This window comes from Oncorhynchus keta, chromosome 8 (assembly GCF_023373465.1).
Source record: "Oncorhynchus keta strain PuntledgeMale-10-30-2019 chromosome 8, Oket_V2, whole genome shotgun sequence".
In the NCBI taxonomy this organism is placed as follows: Eukaryota; Metazoa; Chordata; class Actinopteri; order Salmoniformes; family Salmonidae; genus Oncorhynchus; species Oncorhynchus keta.
In genome coordinates, this window is record NC_068428.1 from 32,272,987 (window position 1) to 32,299,898 (window position 26,912).

The 26,912-nt window shown below is 43.7% G+C and overlaps 1 protein-coding gene across 1 annotated transcript in view; it reads left to right on the top strand.

Moving 5' to 3' along the window:
- Positions 1-26,372, top strand: part of LOC118387087 (visinin-like protein 1) — a 39,370-nt gene extending 12,998 nt beyond the window's left edge. The window contains exons 3-4 of the mRNA XM_035775239.2: positions 23,194-23,409; positions 24,022-26,372. Coding sequence (XP_035631132.1) covers positions 23,194-23,409; positions 24,022-24,219 — 414 coding nt within the window. The 3' untranslated portion in view covers positions 24,220-26,372. The remainder of the gene's footprint in view (positions 1-23,193; positions 23,410-24,021) is intronic.
- Positions 26,373-26,912: the final 540 nt, after the last annotated feature.

A 26,912-nucleotide genomic window follows, 5' to 3' on the forward strand; every position in this document is an offset into this window, starting at 1 on the left:
TGTGTGTGTGTGTGTGTGTGTGTGTGTGTGTGTGTGTGTGTGTGTCCCAATGATGTGCGTGTGTGTGTGACAGTATTTTCTGTGTGACTTAGGTCATTTCAGTGACTGTGAGTGAGGGCGCAAAATCGAATCTAATTTTATTGTCACATGCAGATGTTATTGCGGTGTAATGTAGAGGTCGACCGATTATGATTTTTCAACGCCGATACCGATACCGATTATTAGAGGACCAAAAAAAGCCAAACCCTATTAATCGGCTGATTTTTATATATATATATTTGTAATAATGACAATTACACTTATTTTAACTTAATATAATACAGAAATACAAATCAATTTAGTCTCAAATAAATAATGAAAAAACACAGTGTTGGAGAAGAAAGTAAAAGTGCAATATTTGCCATGTAAAAAAGCTAACGTTTAAGTTCCTTGCTCAGAACAGGAGAAAGCTGGTGGTTCCTTTTAACATGAGTCTTTAATATTCCCAGGTAAGAAGTTTTAGGTTGTAGTTATTATAGGAATTATAGGACTATATCTCTCTATACCATGTGTATTTCATGTAACTTTGACTATTGGATGTTCTTATAGGCACTATAGTATTGCCAGCCAAATCTCGGGAGTTGATAGGCTTGAACATCGCTGTGCTTCAAGCATTGCGAAGAGCTGCTGGCAAATGCAGGAAAGTGCTGTTTGAATGAATGCTTATGAGCCCACCGCTCAGTCAGAATGCTCTATCAAATATCAAATCATAGACTTAATTATAATAAAATAACACACAGAAATACGAGCCTTAGGTCATTAATATGGTCAAATCCGAAACTATCATTTAAAAAACAAAATGTTTATTTTTTCAGTGAAATACGGAACCTTTATGTATTTTATCGAACAGGTGGCATCCCCAAGTCTAAATATTGCTGTTTCATTGCACAACCTTCAATGTTATGTCATAATTATGTAAAATTCTGGCAAATTAATTACGGTCTTTGTTAGGAAGAAATGGTCTTCTTCACACAGTTCGCAACGAGCCAGGCAGCCCATTCTGCTGCATATACCCTGACTGCTTGCACAGAACGCAAGAGAAGTGACACAATTCCCTAGTTAATATTGCCTGCTAACATGAATGTCTTTTGACTAAATATACAGGTTTAAAAATATACACTTGTGTATTGATTTTAAGAAAGGCATGGATGTTTATGGTTAGATACATATGTGCAGTGACAGTGCTTTTTTGTCAATGCGCTTTTGTTAAATCATCACCCGTTTGGCGAAGTAGGCTGTGATTTGATGATAAATTAACAGCCACCGCATTGATTATTTGCAACGCAGGACAAGCTAGTTAAACTAGTAATATCATCAACCATGTGTAGTTAACTAGTGATTATGTTAAGATTGATTGTTTTTTATAAGATAAGTTTAATGCTAGCTAGCAACTTACCTTGGCTCCTTGCTGCACTCGCGTAACAGGTGGTCAGCCTGCCACGCAGTCTCCTTGTGGAGTGCAATGTAATCGGCCATAATCGGCGTCCAAAAATGCAGATTACCGATTGTTATGAAAACTTAATTAATTGACCTAATTAATCGGCCATGATTAATCGGTCGACCTCTAGTGTAGTGAAATGCTTGTTCAGTGCAGTAATTTCTAACAATTGACAAAAATACACATAATACACACAACCTAAATGTAAAGAATGGAATTAAGGAACATGCTACAAAAATGGATAGAAGGGAGATAGGGGCAGTCGACCGTGACATCATGCTTTTGATTCGTTCACATTCCATCCACCTGAGCCAACTGTCCAGATGCCATTTCTGTCACTGTGCTAAATACTGAATTATTATATGTCTATTGAGTCCCAGTGGGCTCAAATAGGCAAGGTTAAAACAGGGTTAAATCTTTGTTTTCAGTCTCTTCCTTTTCATTTCAACTGCGTTTGTAGTGGCAATAATTTTGTCGGCGTCAAGGGAGTGAATGCTTTTTGAGTGAGCACAATATCAGTGCATGTTGAGGGCTTTGGTGCTTTTTTCCCCCCTCTGTGGTGGTAGATTCAATTTGTATTCTACGTGTGTAGCTCCGTACCAATGATTTCCAATTATAGTTTTCCAGACTGAACTCAGAAATCGATCAGCTTTATAGATTGAGTTGCGCTATTGTGAGCACAATGAACTGCTCGCATGTTTGTTTTCAACTTAAGCTAATGAGTGGTGACGGCAAGGGGTGTCTGGACTGGGTTTGGAATGGGATACATTGAAGTAAGAAAGTGTACAATTTAGAATGTTGGACTTATGGTTTAACAGTAGACAAAATGTCAGTGGTAGTATCGTTAAAAAAGGCCATTATGGTTGGTGATGTTTACGTCATTGGCTTCCATCAAAACACAGTGAAAACACGTTGTTCAGAGCTGAATTTCAGTTTTGAAGGAGATGAGTTGTATGTAATCCCAGTGTACAGAAGATACTGTACAACTACATTTCCAGTGACATTTTACTTTTGAGTTTTAAGTAGATGTTGTGGCATTCCACACACACACACACACACACACACACACACACACACACACACACACACACACACACACACACACACACACACACACACACACACACACACACACACACACACACACACACACACACACACACAGAGAGAGAGAATAGGGTCCGGGTTGATGACATTAGTGTCAGGTAAGTGACTGGGCTCCCAGTGTGTGTTTGGTCTTGTTGTGATGATATAGATGTTGCTGTGTCATCAGTGATAAGCTGCAGAGTAACGGATTTAATGTATGGTTCCTGCTGAATACAGCTATCAGACAGTAATTGGCCTGAGGGGAGCTTATGCACTGGGGTGTACAGCACCATGCAGAAGCCTTTATAGTGACATCAATAACCACCCATACAGCACCATGCAGAATCCTTTATAGTGACATCACCAACCACCCATACAGCATCATGCAGAAGCCTTTATAGTGACATCACCAACCCCCCATACAGCACCATGCAGAAACCTTTATAGTGACATCACCAACCACCCATACAGCACCATGCAGAAGCCTTTATAGTGACATCACCAATACCCCATACAGCACCATGCAGAAGCCTTTATAGTGACATCACCAACCACCCATATAGCACAATGCAGGAACTTAGTCTCTCTCTACACAGCAGGCAATCGCACAGATCAAACACCCCCCTCCACACACACACACACACACACACACACACACACACACACACACACACACACACACACACACACACACACACACACACACACACACACACACACACACACACACACACACACACACACACACATACTCTGATGGAAACCTATCCCTAACACTGCACCACACCAGGACACACAGCGCAGTGCCCTGACCTGGATTGATGGGCTGGATAGATAGATTCTGGTTTGGCGATTCTCACTTCAATACCTGCAGGGCATTTGATGCTGTGTGTGTGTGTGTGTGTGTGTGTGTGTGTGTGTGTGTGTGTGTGTGTGTGTGTGTGTGTGTGTGTGTGTGTGTGTGTGTGTGTGTGTGTGTGTGTGTGTGTGTGTGTGTGTGTGTGTGTGTGTGTGTGTGTGACCCACCCCCTCTCCCAGACAGTCCCAGCATTACTATCATACGTTTGGAATTAATGACCCTGTGGGATGCTTTAATTTCCACAAATGGAAACAGTCCTGTGGTCAGTGACGGACAGAGACGAGGGCAGCAACAATCCATCATATGACGAGGGATGTAATAATGTGATCAGATGTTTGACAGACAGGACGTAAGACCACCATGACAGATGCTGTATGTTACACTCTGTCTTTGTCACTGGTACTAGAGTTCTGGAGAGCAGGCACTGGCTTAAAGGTGCAATCTGCAATATTACCTGCTGTTCAATAATGATGAAGCCTATACCAGTTGATTCTTGAGGAAAATAACTTAGAAATTCCTGATGAGATTAGTACAATAGTATTACTCCCTCCATTATTACCCAGAATATACCTCTATTACTACATTGTTTGTAAAGCCTTGCCTGAAAATCAAATGACGGCCTGGGTGCCCCCGTATATCTCTCTCTCTCTCTCTCTCTCTCTCTCTCTCTCTCTCTCTCTCTCTCTCTCTCTCTCTCTCTCTCTCTCTCTCTCTCTCTCTCTCTCTCTCTCTCTCTCTCTCTCTCTCTCTCTCTCTCTCTCTCTCTCTGGGAGGAGAGGTTACTGGACGAGGGGAGGTGAGGATACTGGGCTAGGCGAGGGAAGAGTACTGGGGGAGGGGAGGGGAGGGTACTGGGCTAGGGGAGGGTACTGGGCTAGGGGAGGGGAGGGTACTGGGCTAGGGGAGGGTACTGGGCTGGGCTAGGGGAGGGGAGGGTACTAGGGGAGGGGAGGGGATGGTACTGTGGGAGGGGAGGGTACTGGGCTAGGGGAGGGTACTGGGCTAGGCTAGGGGAGGGTACTGAGTTTGTTTAGCTATGGCCACTTGAGACAAGCTAAAAAGCCTTTATATAATAATGTGTGTGCATATGTGTTGTGCGTGTGGGGGCATACTGTATGTGTGTGTGCAGGTCTGGAGCAGTAGAGTAGAGGGGGGTTGTGCTGTGTTGTGCCAGCCAGGCCTTGTTATCCCGCAGGCCAACTGCACATCTAATTCAATCACTAGAGAAAGGGCAACATACCCATCCACTGCTCCTCTGACTATAGAAATGGAGAGAGGATGTGGGAGAGAGAGAAAGAAACACAGAGAGAGGGGGGGGGGGTGAGAGAGAGAGAGAAGGGGGGGTGTGAGAGAGAGAGAGAGAGGGGGGGGGGTGGGAGAGAGAGAGAGAGAGAGAGAGAGAGAGAGAGAGAGAGAGAGAGAGAGAGAGAGAAGGGGAGGGGGTGAGAGAGAGAGAAGGGGAGGGGGTGTGAGAGGGTGGAGGAAGGGTGAGAGAGGGAGAGAAAGAGAATTAGATGCTACACTAAATATGTTGATGGTGTGAACTGAACTCTTTTTAAAATTAACTTCATAACAATTGAATGCTCTCTTAATTAGTGTTCCCAATCACTAAATATATGTTGTGTGATTTTAACGATGGTAGGAGACGTGAGGAGACATTAGTAAAAATCCAATGTTATGTTACATAATGCATCATGAAGCTGGTTAACCTGTGGCTTGTTAAGTAAAGCCTATATTGTGAGCATGGCTCTTGCAATGCCAGGATAGTGGGTTTGATTCCCGGGACAAACCGTAGGTAAAAAATGTATGCACATAAAATCTACTGCTAAATGGCATATATTTTAATTATGACCAGATGCTTCACATGTATATGTAGCAGATGGAGAGGTGTAAAACTCACTCCTCAGCCTTAAATGTCGCCCCTTGTGCAAATGAAGAAGGTATCTGGTAACCACTTCAAGGGTGAGGGTTAAAAACCAGGGCTGTCCCCGGGTCTACCTGACAGCCTCTAAAAGGGTTAGGGTAAGAAACTAGGGCTGTCCCCGGGTCTACCTGACAGCCACTAAAAGCTGAGTCAGAGGGAGGGATGCCGGCATTTTGGATGGCCCTCCTACCTCTGCTTCCTCTCTTACTGCCCCCCTCTGCTGGCTGATAAACACACTGACAGTATTGTGCCAAGATGATGACCAGGGTGAAGTTTCTCCTAGTTACTGATCAACCCCAACTTTAACCATTAGTGGGGAAAATGCCAAACTAATCCAAGATCAGTGTCTAGGGGCAACTTCACCCTACTCCCATGGGCTATGCTGAACACTTTTGTTTCATAATGCTGAAACAAACAAACACCTTCACTTACAAGCTGGTTAATACAGAAACAAGCAATATTACTGATAAAATAATCTGACAAGGCTGTGTTATTTCATTTAGTGACTTCCCCTGTGAAGGCTTTCACAATCAGTGTCTCATTTTTCAAGACCTGAATGATCCTAAGAGACTTTGGACAAAAGTTACTTGCATAATACTGGCATTTAGAGTGCATCCAAATTGAACCCTCTTCACTATATACTGTAGTGAACTATATAGGGAGTAGCGTGCAATTTGGGATAGTCAGTTTGTTGACACCATAATGTGGTTAGAATTCCAACCTTATCTTTCCATCCTCCCTGCTGTTTTAGAGGATATCTATAGTGTACAGTTTTATTTCTATAATCTGTCATAATTAGTTTGGTATTTTCTCATGTTTCCATTATGGTGGATACTGGGGAGTGGGTGCACTGCTGTGAACTCTTTCCCCGTAGCCTCATCTCTCTTTCTCTCTCTCTCTCTCTCTCTCTCTCTCTCTCTCTCTCTCTCTCTCTCTCTCTCTCTCTCTCTCTCTCTCTCTCTCTCTCTCTCTCTCTCTCTCTCTCTCTCTCTCTCTCTCTCTCTCTCTCTCTCTCTCTCTCTCTCTCTCTCTCTCTCTCTCTCTCTCTCTCTCTGGTTGTGTGCGTGAGTTTTATAACTGAGACTGGGGTCCCAAAGGGTGCTTGCTGGCTATGCTGCCTGAGTTTAGCTCTCTCTCTCTCTCTCTTCTCTCTCCCTCTCCTTTCTCTGCCTTGCATGTCACTGACGTTTATGTAAGAATTCAGAAAGCATCTTAGAGCCCCCATCAGTAGGTCGGTCAGTCTGTCACACAAAACTTGAAACATCCAAATGATGGATGCTGAATTATGCATGTACTCAGCAGCCCTCTCTCTCTCTTTCTGCTCTGTGAACAAGCCAGCGTCTTTGTGTCAGTGATGCGCTGGCAGGACAAGGCGTTGCGTCTCAAATGGCACTCTAGTCCTTGTATAGTGCACTACTTTTGATCAGGGCCCAAAGGGACACACACTATGGTGCCGTTTGAGACATAACCAAGGTTAACAGCTATATGTAGTAACATGCTAACAGCTCCCTGCCAACAGCTATATGCATTAACATGCTAACAGCTCCCTGCCAACAGCTATATGCATTAACATGCTAACAGCTCCCTCTCCCTGCCAACAGCTATATGCAGTAACATGCCAACAGCTCCCTCTCCCTGCCAACAGCTATATGCATTAACATGCTAACAGCTCCCTCTCCCTGCCAACAGCCATATGCAGTAACATGCTAACAGCTCCCTGCCAACAGCTATATGCATTAACATGCTGATAGTTCCCTCTCCCTGCCAACAGCAATATGCAGTAACATACTAACAGCTCCCTCTCCCTGCCAACAGCTATATGCAGTTACATGATAACTGTTCCCTGCCAACAGCCATATGCAGTAACATGCTAACAGCTCCCTCTCCCTGCCAACAGCTATATGCAGTAACATACTAACAGCTCCCTCTCCCTGCCAACAGCCATATGCAGTTACATGATAACTGTTCCCTGCCAACAGCCATATGCAGTAACATGCTAACAGTTCCCTCTCCCTGCCAACAGCTATATGCAGTAACATGCTAACAGCTCCCTCTCCCTGCCAACAGCCATATGCAGTAACATGCTAACAGCTCCCTGCCAACAGCTATATGCATTAACATACTGACAACTCACTCTTCCTGCCAACAGCTATATGCAGTAACATGCTGACAACTCCCTCTCCCTGCCAACAGCTATATGCAGTAACATGCTAACAGCTCCCTGCCAACAGCTATATGCAGTAACATGCTAACAGCTCCCTCTCCCTGCCAACAGCCATATGCAGTTACATGCTGACAACTCCCTCTCCCTGCCAACAGCTATATGCAGTAACATGCTAAGAGCTCCCTCTCCCTGCCAACAGCCATATGCAGTAACATGCTAACAGCTCCCTGCCAACAGCTATATGCATTAACATGCTAACAGTTCCCTCTCCCTGCGAACAGCAATATGCAGTATCATGCTGACAACTCCCTCTCCCTGCCAACAGCTATATGCAGTAACATGCTGACAACTCCCTCTCCCTGCCAACAGCTATATGCAGTTACATGCTAACAGCTCCCTCTCCCTGCCAACAGCTATATGCAGTAACATGCTAACAGCTCCCTCTCCCTGCCAACAGCTATATGCAGTAACATACTAACAGCTCCCTCTCCCTGCCAACAGCTATATGCATTAACATGCTAACAGCTCCCTCTCCCTGCCAACAGCTATATGCAGTAACATGCTAACAGCTCCCTGCCAACAGCTATATGCAGTTACATGATAACAGCTCCCTCTCCCTGCCAACAGCTATATGCAGTAACATACTAACAGCTCCCTCTCCCTGCCAACAGCTATATGCATTAACATGCTAACAGCTCCCTCTCCCTGCCAACAGCTATATGCAGTAACATGCTAACAGCTCCCTCTCCCTGCCAACAGCTATATGCAGTAACATGCTAACAGCTCCCTCTCCCTGCCAACAGCTATATGCAGTAACATGCTAACAGGTCCCTGCCAACAGCTATATGCATTAACATGCTAACAGTTCCCTGCCAACAGCTATATGCATTAACATGCTAACAGTTCCCTTTCCCTGCCAACAGCTATATGCATTAACATGCTAACATCTCCCTGCCAACAGCTATATGCATTAACATGCTAACAGTTCCCTCTCCCTGCCAACAGCTATATGCAGTTACATGCTAACAGCTCCCTCTCCCTGCCAACAGCTATATGCAGTAACATGCTAACAGCTCCCTCTCCCTGCCAACAGCTATATGCATTAACATGCTAACAGTTCCCTCTCCCTGCCAACAGCTATATGCAGTAACATGCTAACAGCTCCCTGCCAACAGCTATATGCATTAACATGCTAACAGCTCCCTGCCAACAGCTATATGCATTAACATGCTAACAGTTCCCTTTCCCTGCCAACAGCTATATGCATTAACATGCTAACAGTTCCCTCTCCCTGCCAACAGCTATATGCAGTTACATGCTAACAGTTCCCTCTCCCTGCCAACAGCTATATGCATTAACATGCTGACATCTCCCTCTCCCTGCCAACAGCCATATGCAGTAACATGCTAACAGCTCCCTCTCCCTGCCAACAGCTATATGCAGTAACATGCTGACAACTCCCTCTCCCTGCCAACAGCTATATGTAGTAACATGCTAACAGCTCAATGCCAACAGCTATATGCAGTAACATGCTAACAGCTCCCTGCCAACAGCTATATGCAGTTACATGATAACAGCTCCCTCTCCCTGCCAACAGCTATATGCATTAACATGCTAACAGCTCCCTCTCCCTGCCAACAGCTATATGCAGTAACATGCTAACAGCTCCCTCTCCCTGCCAACAGCTATATGCATTAACATGCTAACAGCTCCCTGCCAAGAGCTATATGCATTAACATGCTAACAGTTCCCTCTCCCTGCCAACAGCCATATGCAGTAACATGCTAACAGTTCCCTCTCCCTGCCAACAGCCATATGCAGTAACATGCTGACAACTCCCTCTCCCTGCCAACAGCTATATGCAGTAATATGCTAACAGCTCCCTGCCAACAGCCAATTGCAGTAAAATGCTGACAGCTCCCTCTCCCTGCCATCTCTGTCTGCTTTTCTACTGAAGGTCTGCTTCTTGTGTGCTGTCAGGGTCTGAAAATAGGCCAACTGTATCTTTTGTAGTTGGAGAACTTGCATAAAACACAAATCCTTATTCATGCATGATTCATGTCTTTATTAAAAACAAAGTCCTTCTCTCACTGTCTTGTTTAGTGTCACGGTTCTCATAATGCAACAGTGGTAAGAGTTAAACTTGGGCTTATGTCAATCCCTTGTAATGCTGTCGTAGTCTGCCAATGGGTTTATAGCAACGACTTGTAATGAATTAGATCAGTGGTTCCCAAAATATGTTTAGTCCCGTACCCCCTCAAACATTCAACCTCCAGCTGCGTACCCCCTCGAGCACCAGCGCACTCTCAAATGTTGTTTTTTTGCCATCATTGTAAGTGTAACGGATGTGAAATGGCTAGCTAGTTAGTGGTGTTCGCGCTAAATAGCGTTTCAATCGGTGACGTCACTTTCTCTGAGACCTTGAAGTAGTAGTTCCCCTTGCTCTGCAAGGGCCGCGGCTTTTGTGGAGCGATGGGTAACGATGCTTCGTGGGTGACTGTTGTTGATGTGTGCAGAGGGTCCCTGGTTCGCTCCCGGGTATGGGCGAGGGGACGGTCTAAAGTTATACTGTTACATTGGTGCCGTGACCCGGATCACTGGTTGCTGCGGAAAAGGAGGAGGTCAAAAGGGGGGGTGAGTTTCACGGATGTGAAATGGCTAGCTTAGTTAGCGGTGCGCGCTAAATAGCGTTTCAATCGGTGATGTCACTTTAACTGAGACCTTGAAGTAGTAGTTCCCCTTGCTCTGCAAGGGCTGCGGCTTTTGTGGTGACTGTTGATGTGTGCAGAGGGTCCCTGGTTCGCGCCTGGGTATGGGCGAGGGGACGATCTAAAGTTATACTGTTACACATAAGCCTGCCACACACTATACAATACATTAATTAAACATAATAATGAGCTTGAGTTTTTGTCACAACCTGCTCGTGGGAAGTGACAAAGAGCTCTTTTAGGACCAGGGCACAAGTAATAATAGAATAATAATCAATAATTTTTCTCTTTATTGAACCATCTTACATGTAAAACATCGAAAATAGTGAATAACTCACCACAGGTTAATGAGAAGGGTGTGCTTGAATGGATGCACATAACTCTGCAATGTTGTATTGGAGAGAGTCTCAGTCTTAAATAATTTTCCACACGCAGTCTGTGCCTGTATTTAGTTTTCATGCTATTGAGGGCCGAGAAACCACTCTCACATAGGTATGTGGTTGCAAAGGGCATCAGTGTCTTAACAGCCTGATTTGCCAAGGCAGGATACTCTGAGCACAGCCCAATTCAGAAATCTGTCAGTGGCTTCTGATTAAATTACATTTTCCCAGAACCTCTTGTTGCAATTTTGATGATGCTCTCTTGTTCAGATATGGGTAAGTGGACTGCAGGCAGGGCATGAAGGGGATAACGAATTCAGTTGTTTGTGTTATCCGTTTTGGGAAAGTACCTGCGTAATTGCACACCCAACTCATTCTGGTGCTTCGCTATATCACATTTGACATTGTCCATAAGCCTGACTTCATTTTCACACAAAAAATCATGCAATGATGGAAAGACCTGTGTGTTGTCCTTGTTAATGGAAACAGAGAAGAGCTCCAACTTCTTAATCATAGCCTCAATTTTGTTCCGCACCATGAATGTAGTTGCAGAGAGTCCCTGTAATCCTAGATTCATATCATTCAGGCGAGAAAAAACATCACCCAGATAGGCCAGACGTGTGAGAAACTCGTCATCATGCAAGCGGTCAGACAAGTGAAAATTATGGTCAGTAAAGAAAACTTTTAAGCTCTTCTCTCAATTAAAGAGAACGTGTCAATACTTTGCCCCTTGATAACCAGTGCACTATTGCCCCGTTGGAAAATATAAATGGACTGTTTGAAAATGTGAAGAAAAAATTACATCTTAAAAAAAAATGTGAATCACATTTTTATTTGGCGTACCCCCGACTGCATTGCACGTACCCCAGTTTGAGAATACCTGCAGGTGATTCATTCTATTAAAGTATACCAGTAAGCTTATTTGGAAGGGACAAGGCATCTATTGATGACTCTGTACTTTCAGTGAAGGATTTGTTTTATGACAATCTCGACTTGTGTACTCTTCCCTGTAGACTCAATGTCAGGATTTTGTGTGACAGTTACCGATCTGTTCAGGAAACAGCAGAGGGAGCACCCCCCTATCCACATCGACGGGACAGTAGTGGAGAGGGGAGTGGGTTTTAAGTTCCTCGGCATACACATCACGGACAAACTGAATTGGTCCACCCACACAGACAGCGTGGTGAAGAAGGCGCAGCAGCACTTCTTCAACCTCAGGAGGCTAAAGAAATTCGGCTTGTCACCAAAAGCACTCACAAACTTCTACAGATGCACAATCGAGAGCATCCTGTCGGGCTGTATCACTGCCTGGTACGGCAACTGCTCCACCCACAACCATAAGGCTTTCCAGAGGGTAGTGAGGTCTGCACAACGCATCACCGGGGGCAAACTACCTGCCCTCCAGGACACCTACACCACCCAATGTCACAGGAAGGCCATAAAGATCATCAAGGACAACAACCACCCGAACCACTGCCCGTTTACCCCGCTATCATCCAGAAGGCGAGGTCAGTACAGGTGCATCAAAGCTGGGACCGAGAGACTGAAAAACAGCTTCTATCTCAAGGCCATCAGACTGTTAAACAGCCACCACTAACATTGAGTGGCTGCTGCCAACATACTGACTCAACTCCAGCCACTTTAATAATGGAAATGGATGGAAATTAATGTAAAAAATGTATCACTAGCCACTTTAAAAAATGACACTTAATATAATGTTTACATACCCTACATTACTCATCTCATATGTATATGTATATACTGTACTCTATATCATCTACTGCATCTTGCCATCTTTATGTAATACATGTATCACTAGCCACTTTAAACTATGCCACTTTATGTTTATATACCCTACATTACTCATCTCATATGTATATGCTGTACTCTTTACCATCTACTGCATCTTGCCTATGCCGTTCTGTACCATCACTCATTCATATATGTTTATGTACATATTATTCATCCCTTTACACTTGTGTGTATATGGTAGTAGTTGTGGAATTGTTAGTTAGATTACTCGTTGGTTATTACTGCATTGTCGGAACTAGAAGCACAAGCATTTAGCTACACTCGCATTAACATCTGCTAACCATGTGAGTGTGACCAATAAAAGTTGATTTGATTTCTTTATTTTTTACATATTTTTTTAATCAATAAGTGATTAATAAGTGATGTGGAAAACTGTTTCTTTGATGAAAGATGCAGGTTACAACTCCATTAATTTAGCTGTATATCACTGGCCCATCCAAGGCTAGCCTCTAGCACAAACATGCTCTTCCTCTCCATGTCTCCATGTGACATACTGCCAGTGGAAAATGTTGTGTCACAGAGACAGAGAGAGTCGCCATAGCACCCGTCCGGCCCAGGCATTATTGGTTGTCCTATGTGCGTTGTCACTCAGCATGCCATGTTTAGAGCAGAGACTAGCAAGATGGCAGGCCATCTTCCGTCGCAAATAGCACCCTATTCCCTATGGGAAGTCTCCATTGATGTTTATGTTGTTGTGTTATAGCACCCTATTCCCTATGGGAAGTCTCCATTGATGTTTATGTTGTTGTGTTAAAGCACCCTATTCCCTATGGGAAGTCTCCATGGATGTTTATGTTGTTGTATTATAGCACCCTATTCCCTATGGGAAGTCTCCATTGATGTTTATGTTGTTGTGTTAAAGCACCCTATTCCCTATGGGAAGTCTCCATGGATGTTTATGTTGTTGTATTATAGCACCCTATTCCCTATGGGAAGTCTCCATGGATGTTTATGTTGTTGTGTTATAGCACCCTATTCCCTATGGGAAGTCTCCATTGATGTTTATGTTGTTGTATTATAGCACCCTATTCCCTATGGGAAGTCTCCATGGATGTTTATGTTGTTGTATTATAGCACCCTATTCCCTATGGGAAGTCTCCATGGATGTTTATGTTGTTGTATTATAGCACCCTATTCCCTATGGGAAGTCTCCATGGATGTTTATGTTGTTGTGTTATAGCACCCTATTCCCTATGGGAAGTCTCCATGGATGTTTATGTTGTTGTGTTATAGCACCCTATTCCCTATGGGAAGTCTCCATGGATGTTTATGTTGTTGTATTATAGCACCCTATTCCCTATGGGAAGTCTCCATGGATGTTTATGTTGTTGTGTTATAGCACCCTATTCCCTATGGGAAGTCTCCATGGATGTTTATGTTGTTGTGTTATAGCACCCTATTCCCTATGGGAAGTCTCCATGGATGTTTATGTTGTTGTATAATAGCACCCTATTCCCTATGGGAAGTCTCCATTGATGTTTATGTTGTTGTGTTATAGCACCCTATTCCCTATGGGAAGTCTCCATGGATGTTTATGTTGTTGTGTTATAGCACCCTATTCCCTGTGGGAAGTCTCCATGGATGTTTATGTTGTTGTATTATAGCACCCTATTCCCTATGGGAAGTCTCCATGGATGTTTATGTTGTTGTATTATAGCACCCTATTCCCTATGGGAAGTCTCCATGGATGTTTATGTTGTTGTGTTATAGCACCCTATTCCCTATGGGAAGTCTCCATTGATGTTTATGTTGTTGTGTTATAGCACCCTATTCCCTATGGGAAGTCTCCATGGATGTTTATGTTGTTGTATTATAGCACCCTATTCCCTATGGGAAGTCTCCATGGATGTTTATGTTGTTGTATTATAGCACCCTATTCCCTATGGGAAGTCTCCATGGATGTTTATGTTGTTGTGTTATAGCACCCTATTCCCTATGGGAAGTCTCCATGGATGTTTATGTTGTTGTGTTATAGCACCCTATTCCCTATGGGAAGTCTCCATGGATGTTTATGTTGTTGTGTTATAGCACCCTATTCCCTATGGGAAGTCTCCATTGATGTTTATGTTGTTGTGTTATAGCACCCTATTCCCTATGGGAAGTCTCCATGGATGTTTATGTTGTTGTGTTATAGCACCCTATTCCCTATGGGAAGTCTCCATGGATGTTTATGTTGTTGTGTTATAGCACCCTATTCCCTATGGGAAGTCTCCATGGATGTTTATGTTGTTGTATTATAGCACCCTATTCCCTATGGGAAGTCTCCATGGATGTTTATGTTGTTGTGTTATAGCACCCTATTCCCTATGGGAAGTCTCCATGGATGTTTATTTTGTTGTATTATAGCACCCTATTCCCTATGGGAAGTCTCCATGGATGTTTATGTTGTTGTATTATAGCACCCTATTCCCTATGGGAAGTCTCCATGGATGTTTATGTTGTTGTATTATAGCACCCTATTCCCTATGGGAAGTCTCCATGGATGTTTATGTTGTTGTATTATAGCACCCTATTCCCTATGGGAAGTCTCCATGGATGTTTATGTTGTTGTATTATAGCACCCTATTCCCTATGGGAAGTCTCCATGGATGTTTATGTTGTTGTGTTATAGCACCCTATTCCCTATGGGAAGTCTCCATGGATGTTTATGTTGTTGTATTATAGCACCCTATTCCCTATGGGAAGTCTCCATGGATGTTTATGTTGTTGTATAATAGCACCCTATTCCCTATGGGAAGTCTCCATGGATGTTTATGTTGTTGTATTATAGCACCCTATTCCCTATGGGAAGTCTCCATGGATGTTTATGTTGTTGTGTTATAGCACCCTATTCCCTATGGGAAGTCTCCATTGATGTTTATGTTGTTGTATTATAGCACCCTATTCCCTATGGGAAGTCTCCATGGATGTTTATGTTGTTGTGTTATAGCACCCTATTCCCTATGGGAAGTCTCCATGGATGTTTATGTTGTTGTGTTATAGCACCCTATTCCCTATGGGAAGTCTCCATGGATGTTTATGTTGTTGTGTTATAGCACCCTATTCCCTATGGGAAGTCTCCATTGCTGTTTATGTTGTTGTATTATAGCACCCTATTCCCTATGGGAAGTCTCCATTGATGTTTATGTTGTTGTGTTATAGCACCCTATTCCCTATGGGAAGTCTCCATTGATGTTTATGTTGTTGTGTTATAGCACCCTATTCCCTATGGGAAGTCTCCATGGATGTTTATGTTGTTGTGTTATAGCACCCTATTCCCTATGGGAAGTCTCCATGGATGTTTATGTTGTTGTATTATAGCACCCTATTCCCTATGGGAAGTCTCCATGGATGTTTATGTTGTTGTATTATAGCACCCTATTCCCTATGGGAAGTCTCCATGGATGTTTATGTTGTTGTGTTATAGCACCCTATTCCCTATGGGAAGTCTCCATTGATGTTTATGTTGTTGTGTTATAGCACCCTATTCCCTATGGGAAGTCTCCATGGATGTTTATGTTGTTGTATTATAGCACCCTATTCCCTATGGGAAGTCTCCATGGATGTTTATGTTGTTGCATAGTAATGGCCATGGTCTTATGATGGTATCCACCCAGTCTCTACCTTTCATCCACTTCCAGTTAGCATGTCACTAAAATAACAATATAGCTGTTTGAAAGATATCCTAACTTTTTCAGATTATGTAGGCTACAGTGAAAGCTTTTTTTCTGACTTGTTCTCCTGTTATCATTGTTAAGAGAAATAATGTCTCAGAGAGTAGAGTGATTTACCACAGACAGGGTTGTTGTCATTCTGCTTGTATAAGCCTTGTTCCATCCAGAGCCTGATCATGGCCACTGCTGTTATGAGAGTGTGAAATGGCCTCCATTATGAGTGTGACTGCATAGTTAATGTGGCCACAGCGAGCGAGGTCTCTGCATCTCTCTCTCTCTCTCTCTCTGCAGTTCTCTCTTTCTTTATCCCTCTCTCTATCTGTCTATCACTTTCTCAATTTAATTAAATTTAAAGGGCTTTATTGGCATGGGGAACATATGTTTACATTGCCAAAGGAAGTGAAACACTCTTTCCTGTTCCAATCTCTCTCCATCCCTTGGCTGTGCATGTGGCGTTGTTCACCTGTGCTCTATTCCTCTCTACCCCACTGACATCCGCGTTTACTAGGCCAGCTGTGTCTGCCTGAACCTGGGTCTATACAGTGAGGGGGAAAAGTATTTGATCCCCTGCTGATTTTGTACATTTGTCCACTGACAAGGAAATGATCCGTCTATAATTTTAATGGTAGGTTTATTTGAACAGTGAGAGACAGAATAACAACAACAAAAATCCAGAAAAACGCATGTCAAAAATGTTATAAATTGATTTATAAGTAATAAGTACTTGACCCCGTCTCAATCAGAAAGATTTCTGGCTCCCTGGTGTCTTTTATACAGGTAACGAGCTAAAGGGAGTGCTCCTAATCTCAGTTTGTTACCTGTATACAAGACACCTGTCCACAGAAGCAATCAATCAATCAGATTCCAAACTCTCCAGACTTTATAAAATAAATAATTCAAATAGTGAGCTATGTTGTTCAAATTTTTGGGGAGATTATATTATTTTATACTAATACAATTGCTCAGAGAAAGATATTTAGTCTAACAAGTAATACATTTATTTTATCAAAAAGGTAGAGGTCAAGATTTACACCTCTGTTTTCAATGCCTTTCAATACCTCACCTTGCAAGGATAACGACACTGAGCCTTTTCTCAAATGTTTTATGAGATTGGAGAACACATTGGGAGGGATCTTAGATCGTTACTCCATACAGAATCGTTCCAGATCCTTGATATCCTTCATCTGTGCTTATGGACTGCCCTCTTCAATTCAAACCACAGGTTTTCAATGGGTTTCAAGTCCAGAGACTGAGATGGCCATTGCAAAATGTTGATTATGTGGCCAATTAACCATTTCTTTGTGGATTTTGATTAGTGCTTGGGGTTATTGTCTTGCTGGAAGATCCACTTGCGTTTTCAGCCTTCTGGCAAAGGCAACCAAGTTTTCAACCAAATTATCTTGATACTGGATAGTTCATGATGCCGTTGACCTTAATAACAAGGGCCACACGACCAGTGGAAACAAAATAGCCCCATAACATCAAAAGTCCCTCAAAAAGTAGGTATGGGTTTCTTTTCTGCTCATGCATTCTCATTTCGATGCCAAACCCACCACTGGTGTGCGTGGCCAAAAATATATTTTTTTCATGTCATCTGACCAAAGCATTGGTTCCGATCCAAGTGCCAGTGCCGTTCAGGAAATTCCAGGTGTTTACATTTGTTGGATGTGGCGCAGCGGTCTAAGGCACTGCATCTCAGTGCTAGAGGGGTCACTACAGACCCTGCTTCCGAGGGTCTAAGGCACTGCATCTCAGTGCTAGAGGGGTCACTACAGACCCTGCTTCCGAGGGTCTAAGGCACTGCATCTCAGTGCTAGAGGGTCACTACAGACCCTGCTTCCGAGGGTCTAAGGCACTGCATCTCAGTGCTAGAGGGGTCACTACAGACCCTGCTTCCGAGGGTCTAAGGCACTGCATCTCAGTGCTAGAGGGGTAAGCAGAAGCAGAAAAGAAACCCACACCTACTGTAAAATATGGTGGTGATAAAATATAAGTTATGGCTATTTTCTAATGAGCTGTCCATTATCAGGGGATATTAACTGGTAATTCATAGAGACATTGTGTGTGTTGGGTCATCATCACATTGTTAAGCGAAAATGGGCTGTTATAATATTCACAGTGCTATGTGCTCTGATAACAATTATGAAACTGAGCATATCAGTTTCAATTCCAGGCTACTATGACCAGTACCTGCCACTACCAGGCTACTATGACCAGTACTTGCCACTAATAGGCTACTATGACCAGTACTTGCCACTACCAGGCTACTATGACCAGTACCTGCCACTACTAATTCTCCATGTATTGCTCTTTTTTCTGTCTTGGTTTTTAACCAATGCATAGCCTCCATATCAGATAAGGACAGGAAGGGAAAGGACCAGGTAAATGAGTGCTTAAAAGGAGACGTTTCAGTCAGTCAGTCCAATTGTCCTGGCCCACGTCTCTCTAGAGCTTTCACATTTTACATTTAGGTTTTAGTCATTTAGCAGTCATTTATTAAATAAAAAAAATTAAAAAATCATAGGTGTTTCATAACTGGATATATTCTCAGGGAGGAATAATCAGCAGGAGATGCAGTCTGTCTTCTCCCTCTCCCTCTCTCCCTCTTACTCTCTATCTTACCCTCTCCATCTCTCTATTTATGTGTTGCTATCTCTGGCTCTCTCTATCTCTCTCTCCCTGCCCCTCTCTCTCCAATTCTGCAGGTCTTTCTTTCCCTTTCTACAGTCCTGATCCTCCTGACTGAACAGGAACAGTTACTGAACAGGGACAGGTACTGATCAGGGACAGGTGCTGAACAGGGACAGGTACTGAACAGGGACAGGTACTGATCAGGGACAGGTGCTGAACAGGGACAGGTGCTGAACAGGGACAGGTACTGATCAGGGACAGGTGCTGAACAGGGACAGGTACTGAACAGGGACATTTACTGGACAGGGTAAGGTACTGGACAAGTTCATAATTGTGCACTCTCCTCAAACAATAGCATGGCATTCTTTCACTGTAATAGCTACTGCAAATTTGACAGTGCAGTTAGGGTAGCCTAGTGGTTAGAGCATTGGACTAGTTACCGGAAGGTTGCAAGTTCAAACCCCTGAGCTGACAAGGTACAAAACTGTCATTCTGCCCCTGAACAGGCAGTTAACCCACTGTTCCTAGCCTGTCATTGAAAATAAGAATTTGTTCTTAACTGACTTGCCTGGTAAAATAAAATAATTTAAGCTTTCTTCCCATATCAGATATGTCTTTGTCCTGGGATTTTTTTGTTGTTGCTGATCCCAGTGTAGTAAATAACTTTTAAATTTAGGGACATCACCCTCCCTAAAACAGATGAACAAATGAATGATGTATTGACGATGATGTCCTTGAAATGTGACGTGATAATAACAATTCTGGAAATATGCGCTAAGATTTAGGCAGAATTATCAATTATATTACTGATAAAGTATTTTGTTTATCACTGGCTTCAGTGATCTAAATAGCCTTGCACAAGCCTTAGAGGCTCATAGGGCAGGAGCCTATCTCCTGTTTCTGTGGCATGAGGCAGCTTGATGTACACACCCTGGACAGGACACTAGCCTATCACAGGGTTTAACCCCCAATCTATCAATAGCTTGGAGTGCCAAACGGAGATGCATCAGGTCCCATTTTTGGTATGACTAGGCCAGGGATTGAATTCACAACCTTCTAATCTCAGGGCGGACGCTCTAACCACAAGACCACTGAGTCGGTAGCGCAGTGATGTAGTGGTAAAAATGTGTGTAAACTCACCGGTTGCGGTGAAAAAAGTAACACTCCCAATACTTTTAATTCATTTTTCTGCAAAAGGTGGGTAAACTGTTTACCCTCCACTACACCACTGACTGTGAGCTTAGCGGGAGGAACACTCAAGGTGTGCATCTCAATTGGCACCCTATTCCCTTTGAAGTGCACTACTTTTGACAAGACCTAGTGGGTAGCCATTTCAGACCAACCTTTTTAGTTCCAGGGACCACCAAACCACCATTCGCGGAGTGGTAGCATTTTTTTACATAAAATATCTTAGCTGTCAATTCAGTGCATTTAACAGATTGGGGCGGCAGGGTAGCCTAGTGGTTAGAGCATTGGACTAGTAACCGAAAGGTTGCAAGTTCAAATCCCCTGACAAGGGGATTTGACAAGGTACAAAATCTGTTGTTCTGCCCTTGAACAGGCAGTTAACCCACTGTTCCTAGGCCGTCATTGAAAATAAGAATTTGTTCTTAACTGACTTGCCTAGTAAAATAAAAAAGATTAAAGGCCTTTTGTAGTGTAAAATTGCTTACAATATCATACATGTAACGACAGATTCTCATCTTCGTCTGAAGAGGTGTAGCAAGGATCGGACCAAAACGCAGCGTGGTAAGTGTCCATGTTTTAATAGTATAAACTGAACACTACAAAATAACAAAGTGAATATAAACTAAACAGTCCCGTGTGGCACAAACACTGACACAGGAAACAAACACCCACAGACCAACAGTGAAACCCAGGCTACCTAAATATGATTCTCAATCAGGGACAACGATAAACAGCTGCCTCTGATTGGAGAACCATATCAGGCCAAACACAAAAATAGAATAAACATAGAAACACAAACAGACTGCCCACCCCAAGTCACGCCCTGACCCCCCCAAAGGTGCGGACTCCGGCCGCAAAACCTGAACCTATAGGGGAGGGTCTGGTTGGGCGTCTGTCCGCGGTGGCGGTTCTGGGGTGGGACGTGGACCCCACTTCACCATAGTTCTAGTGCGCCTCGTCGCCCGCCTCCGTGGCCTCTTTAAAGCGGCGACCCTCGCCACCGACCTTGGCCTGGGGACCCTAGAAATGGGTCCCAAATAGGCGGGAGACTCAGGCAGCGCTGGAGTGAAGGATGCCTCCGGCAGCGCCTGACAGGCGGGAGACTCCAGCAGCTAAGGAGTGAAGGGCTGTTCTGGCATAGCCTGGCTGACTGACGGCTCTGGCAGATCCTGGCTGGCTGGCGGCTCTGGCAGCTCCTGGCTGGCTGGCGGCTCTGGCAGCTCCTGGCTGGCTGGCGGCTCTGGCAGCTCCTGGCTGGCTGCACTAGCATCTCCAGACAGACGCAAGGCTCTAGCAGCTCCGGACAGACGCGAGGCTCTAGCAGCTCCGGACAGACGCGAGGCTCTAGCAGCTCCGGGACAGACGCGAGGCTCTAGCAGCTCCGGACAGACGCGAGGCTCTAGCAGCTCCGGACAGACGCGAGGCTCTAGCAGCTCCGGGACAGACGCGAGGCTCTAGCAGCTCCGGACAGACGCGAGGCTCTAGCAGCTCCGGACAGACGCGAGGCTCTAGCAGCTCCGGACAGACGCGAGGCTCTAGCAGCTCCGGACAGACGCGAGGCTCTAGCAGCTCCGGACAGACGCGAGGCTCTAGCAGCTCCGGACAGACGCGAGGCTCTAGCAGCTCCGGACAGACGCGAGGCTCTAGCAGCTCCGGACAGACGCGAGGCTCTAGCAGCTCCGGACAGACGGGAGACTCTAGCAGCTCAGGACAGACAGGAGGCTCTGGCAGTGCTGGAGAGGAGGAAGGCTCTGGCAGCGCTGGACAGACGGGAGACCCTGTCGGCAGAAAACGGGGAGACAGCCTGGTGCGGGGGGCTGCCACCGGAGGGCTGGTTCGTGGAGATGGCACTGGATAGACCGGACCGTGTAGGCGCACTGGAGCTCTTGAGCACCGAGCCTGCCTAACCTTACCTGGTTGTATGCTCCCGGTAGCCAGGCCAGTGCGGCGAGGTAGAATAGCCCGCACTGGGCTGTGCTGGCGAACCGGGGACACCATGCGTAAGGCTGGTGTCATGTATGCCGAGGAGACGCACTGGAGACCAAATGCGTAAAGCCGGCTCAATGCCCACTCTAGCCCGGCTGATACGAGGAGCTGGAATGTACCGCACCGGGCTATGCACATGCACTGGGGAAACTGTGCGCTCCACCGCATAACACGGTGCCTGCCCGGTCCCTCTCTCTGGTAAGCACAGGAAGTTGGCGCAGGTCTCCTACCTGGCTTTACCACACTCCCTGTGTGCCCCCCCCAATAATTTTTTTGGGGCTGCCTCTCGGGCCTCCAACTGCTCCGCCGTGCTGCCTCCTCATACCAGCGCCTCTCTGCCTTCGCTGCCTCCAGCTCTGCTTTGGGGCGGTGATATTCCCCTGGCTGTGCCCAGGGTCCTCCCCCGTCTAGAATTTCCTCCCAAGTCCAGGAGTCTTGGGTTCACTGCTGCTGTTGCCCGTTACCACGCCGCTTGGTACTTTTGTGGTGGGTGTTTCTGCAACGACATATTTCCTCTTCTTCGTCTGAAGAGGTGTAGCAAGGATCGGACTAAAACGTAGCGTGGTAAGTGTCCATGTTTTAATAGTTAAACTGAACACGACAGAATACAAAATAACAAAGTGAATATAAACAAAACAGTCCCGTGTGGCACAAACACTGACACAGGAAACAAACACCCACAAACCAACAGTGAAACCCAGGCTACCTAAATATGGTTCTCAATCAGGGACAACGATAAACAGCTGCCTCTGATTGGAGAACCATATCAGGCCAAACACAGAAATAGAAAAAACATAGAAACACAAACATAGACTGCCCATCCCAAGTCACGCCCTGACCATACTAAATAAAGACAAAACAAAGGAAATAAAGGTCAGAACGTGACACAACAGTTATTTTTCTGGAGAAAAAAAGTAGAATCAAAACAAAAAATACATCCTTAAGAAAAGTCAGACCACTGCTCTAAAGTAGAAAGGCTCTGTTTAAAGTTAATGGCTGGAAATGGCTGCCTTTTTATTTATTATATTTTTAACCTTTATTTAACTAGGCAAGTCAGTTAAGAACAAATTCTTATTTACAATGACGGCCTACCCTGGCCAAACCCGAGTTGCATGCACACACACGGTACCGTTCCACCTATTCTATTCCAGTCTTTACAATGAACCCATCCTCCTATAGCTCCTCCCACCAGCCTCCTGTGTATCAAAGGTATAGCCAGCTACATGTGATATTGTCTTGAATGATTGATTAAGCTGTCTATAAGCCAGGGTTCACCTTCTAACTTATTCAAATGGGATCTCTTCTGTTTTCATTCTCTCTTTCAGTTTTTCCCGTACGGAGATGCATCAAAGTTTGCCCAGCATGCGTTCAGGACCTTTGATAAGAACGGAGACGGCACCATCGACTTCAGAGAGTTCATCTGTGCCCTGTCCATCACATCACGAGGCAGCTTCGAACAGAAACTCAACTGGGCCTTCAACATGTACGACCTGGACGGAGACGGCAAGATCACACGGGTGGAGATGCTGGAGATCATCGAGGTAAAGTTCAGAGTTCAGCCTATAGAGATTAATCATGAATCATATGCTCAGTGCCAAATGGCACCCTATTCTGTAAAAGTAGTGCACTTTATAGGGAATAGTGTGCCATTTAGGCCATTCATGTCATATTAGTGTTGAGATATTAGTCATGGAAATTAGTATCAAAAATATATATTTTTGTTATCCAATTTATGGCCAGGGTTTACTCTTTACTAGGACCGGGACAATACCAATATCACAATATCTTTTCCATGGCAAAAATAAAAACACGAAGTTGACCAAACTCTTTGCTCCTTTAAAAACCTGCTGTATGTAAAACATTGTGTTTCTATGGCTTAGAAAATAAATACATGTGACTGGATGACAACAACATAAAGATGTCTGTGTCCAACATTCGGGCCGTTTTGTTTCCCTGCCAAGATACTAAGGAGTATCGTCCCGGCCCTACTCTTTACCTTCTGAATCTTTGACATTTCCTCCTCTCGCCCCAAATGCCCTCTTGTGTGCCTTGAATACTAATCAGGTTGGGTTTTTCAGAGAGTGTGTTTGACCTATAAATGTCTCTACTTAAGTAAACAATGACTGAACTATCATTTCTCCCCCTCTGTTAAGGCCATCTACAAGATGGTGGGGACTGTGATCATGATGAAGATGAATGAGGACGGCCTGACGCCCCAGCAGCGAGTGGACAAGATCTTCAGCAAGATGGATAAGAACAACGACGACCAGATATCACTGGACGAGTTCAAAGAGGCAGCAAAGAGCGACCCTTCCATTGTATTACTCCTGCAGTGTGACCTGCAGAAATAGAGGAGAGGGAGGATTGAGAACCACCACGGACTGCACAGAAGATTCATGTTCCATTCAGTTTGCAGCTATTTCCACTGAAAAAAAATATTGCTTGGACTACCTTTCAATGGATTTGCTTCTTGTGTTTGAAACACTTGTGTGCATGAGAATGTTAATTTGCTATAAAATATTTACATATACACACACACCTACTGAGACACACCCCACGAAGATACACACGCATCACCACACACTCACTACATATTCACACCACGCACAAATATATTTAGAGATATATAAATATTATTTAAATTATTTAAAATCAACTGCCAAAATGTAAAGTGTGCAATGTATTTTCCATAGATACCGTCTCAATCCACTGGAGCTTTAGCATCAGTGATGTGCTATGTTGAATTACACTACTACTTATTGTTCTGAGTTTACTGACACTAGCTATGTGTTTCATATATTGAGTAATGTCAACCAAACCAAATTCCTATGGTAACGTAACTGTTTCTGATAAACCATGTATCCATTCTTATAAAAGATTAGATTTGGATAGATGAAGAGATGGATTAGTAGCCTATTCATCAAACACTTTTCCTTCCAAACGTGCTTGTACTGTTGGTGAAAATAAATGTAGTTCATTTGCATGCCTTTAGGTTTCGCCTTAAAAATAATCTCCTTAATTTTGCATTCTATTAGAATAATGAAGACAAAGCCTTATTAATGAAATGCAGTTAGTTAAACATAACATATAATAATTTAATAGGAAAAATCATAAAAATCATATTACCGTATAGATCCTTCTACAAGTATTGATGTATGGGATGTATTTTTTGTGTTTGGTCATGACATTCTTTTTGACTGCCGTACCTGTGGGAGCATGAAACTTGTAGATAATAATATTTATGATGCTAAGAAATCCCTGTTGCATCTCTATTTAGGAATGAGGAGATATTGAATGTGGCATATTTAACAATGACAAAACCAATAGTCAACAAAAATATTTGTCTAAAAGAAATGAATAAATGGAAATAAAAGCATCAGTATTGTCAGGGGAATAACCAATGAGAGGTTGTAATATGAAAAGCTATCTGAAAATGAATCTCAGCCCTTTAAACAATGAAGAGGTTTTAAGTGTATTTTATCCATCCTACCATTGGTCCAATAAGTTTTAGTCCTATGTCATCACACCATTTCTTCAATGAAGATACAGGTTGCATATCAACGTGCTGAATTCGACGAAGTTCCTGTCATGAGTTCATTAATACCACTCATAGGTGTAAAGAAAAAAATAACTAAGGTCAGTATAACATTGTGTTAAACATCGATCAGTATAACCTCATACTGTTTTGTCTCTCAGTTAAAAAAATGAGTGTTTAAAAACAATGTCTTAAAGGAACTAGTGAATGCCATTCCTAATGAACCAAGCCAAGAGGACTAAACCCCCTAAGCCATGTGTTTTGGTAGGCTATACAGTTTGCCCAGTGTACCTAACAATACGCTGCTCTTTATTGTTCGAATTTTTCTACTTTTTTATTCCTCTCTCACATACTGAAGCATACAAATTGTACAGTAGCTTCTTCCTTTTCAGGTGCAGTGTATCCTATCATCCACGCAAGTCACCAGCTTGGATATATCCTCAGATACCTAAGCTGGTCCCAGATTGGTTTGTGCGGGCTTACAACTCCTATTGGTTATTGTAACGGCACAACATAGGAGTTGGCAAGATGGCACAAACAGATCTGGGACCAGGCTGTAAGACCCCAGCCTGACTGGATAATATTTAATAATTCCCCTGTACATATTAGTTTAAAGTAGACCCTGCTTGTATAAATCACTATTACAATTTAGTAACTAACTACCCATTTTGTTTCACATGTCATCTGCATATTTGGGAGGAGTTATGCTAATCATATTCAAATTGACCTGCAATGCCAAGACCAAATCCATCACAATTACTCAAGAGATTAGGCTGACTGTCATCTAAAACTTTCCATGAACATATTTGCCCAGAAATGTTTGTACTGAAAAAAACTCAGATACCAAATGTAAACAATGGCAACCATGTAAACTAAATTGTTGTACATGTAGCATGTATTGTGTCCCTGATGACATGGCTGCGCTAGTCCTTGTGTTGTGATTTAAACTAATAAAATAACTCTATGGGCTGTTTTCTGAAGGTGTGAATTAGATTGCACAAAATGAAACTATACTAGATTGAGTTGGGGGGGGTTGTGATAGTATGCAGTACTGCATATAAAACCAATCTGTATAGCTGTGTTCATATTAGAATAAGCAGGCAAACCAATGGTAGAGATTATCTTCTTGAGGATGTCTTGGGTATAGATCTATCACAATCCAGAACATTTCCACTCTAAATGCGAGTTGAACTGGCCCAGTGACAAATATGGTCTTGGCCATGATACAAATCTATGTGAAAGGAAAGCAGCAGGCTGACTAAACTGTGCAATACTGACTGAAAAGAGCCCTGGTTGAGGATAGTGTGAAAGACCCTGTGCATTGCGTATGTAGAATTACAATAGAGCTGCTGGCAGTCGTGTGTGTGCCTGTCTAGGAGTGACCTATGCCTCTACTTTGACCCGGGCTGGAACCTACCTACCTACCTACTACTGTTGACCTTTATGGGTTCAGGAAGAGGACAGTGCTATGACAGAAGTGCATTCATTCATGCAAGACGTATGGCCAGC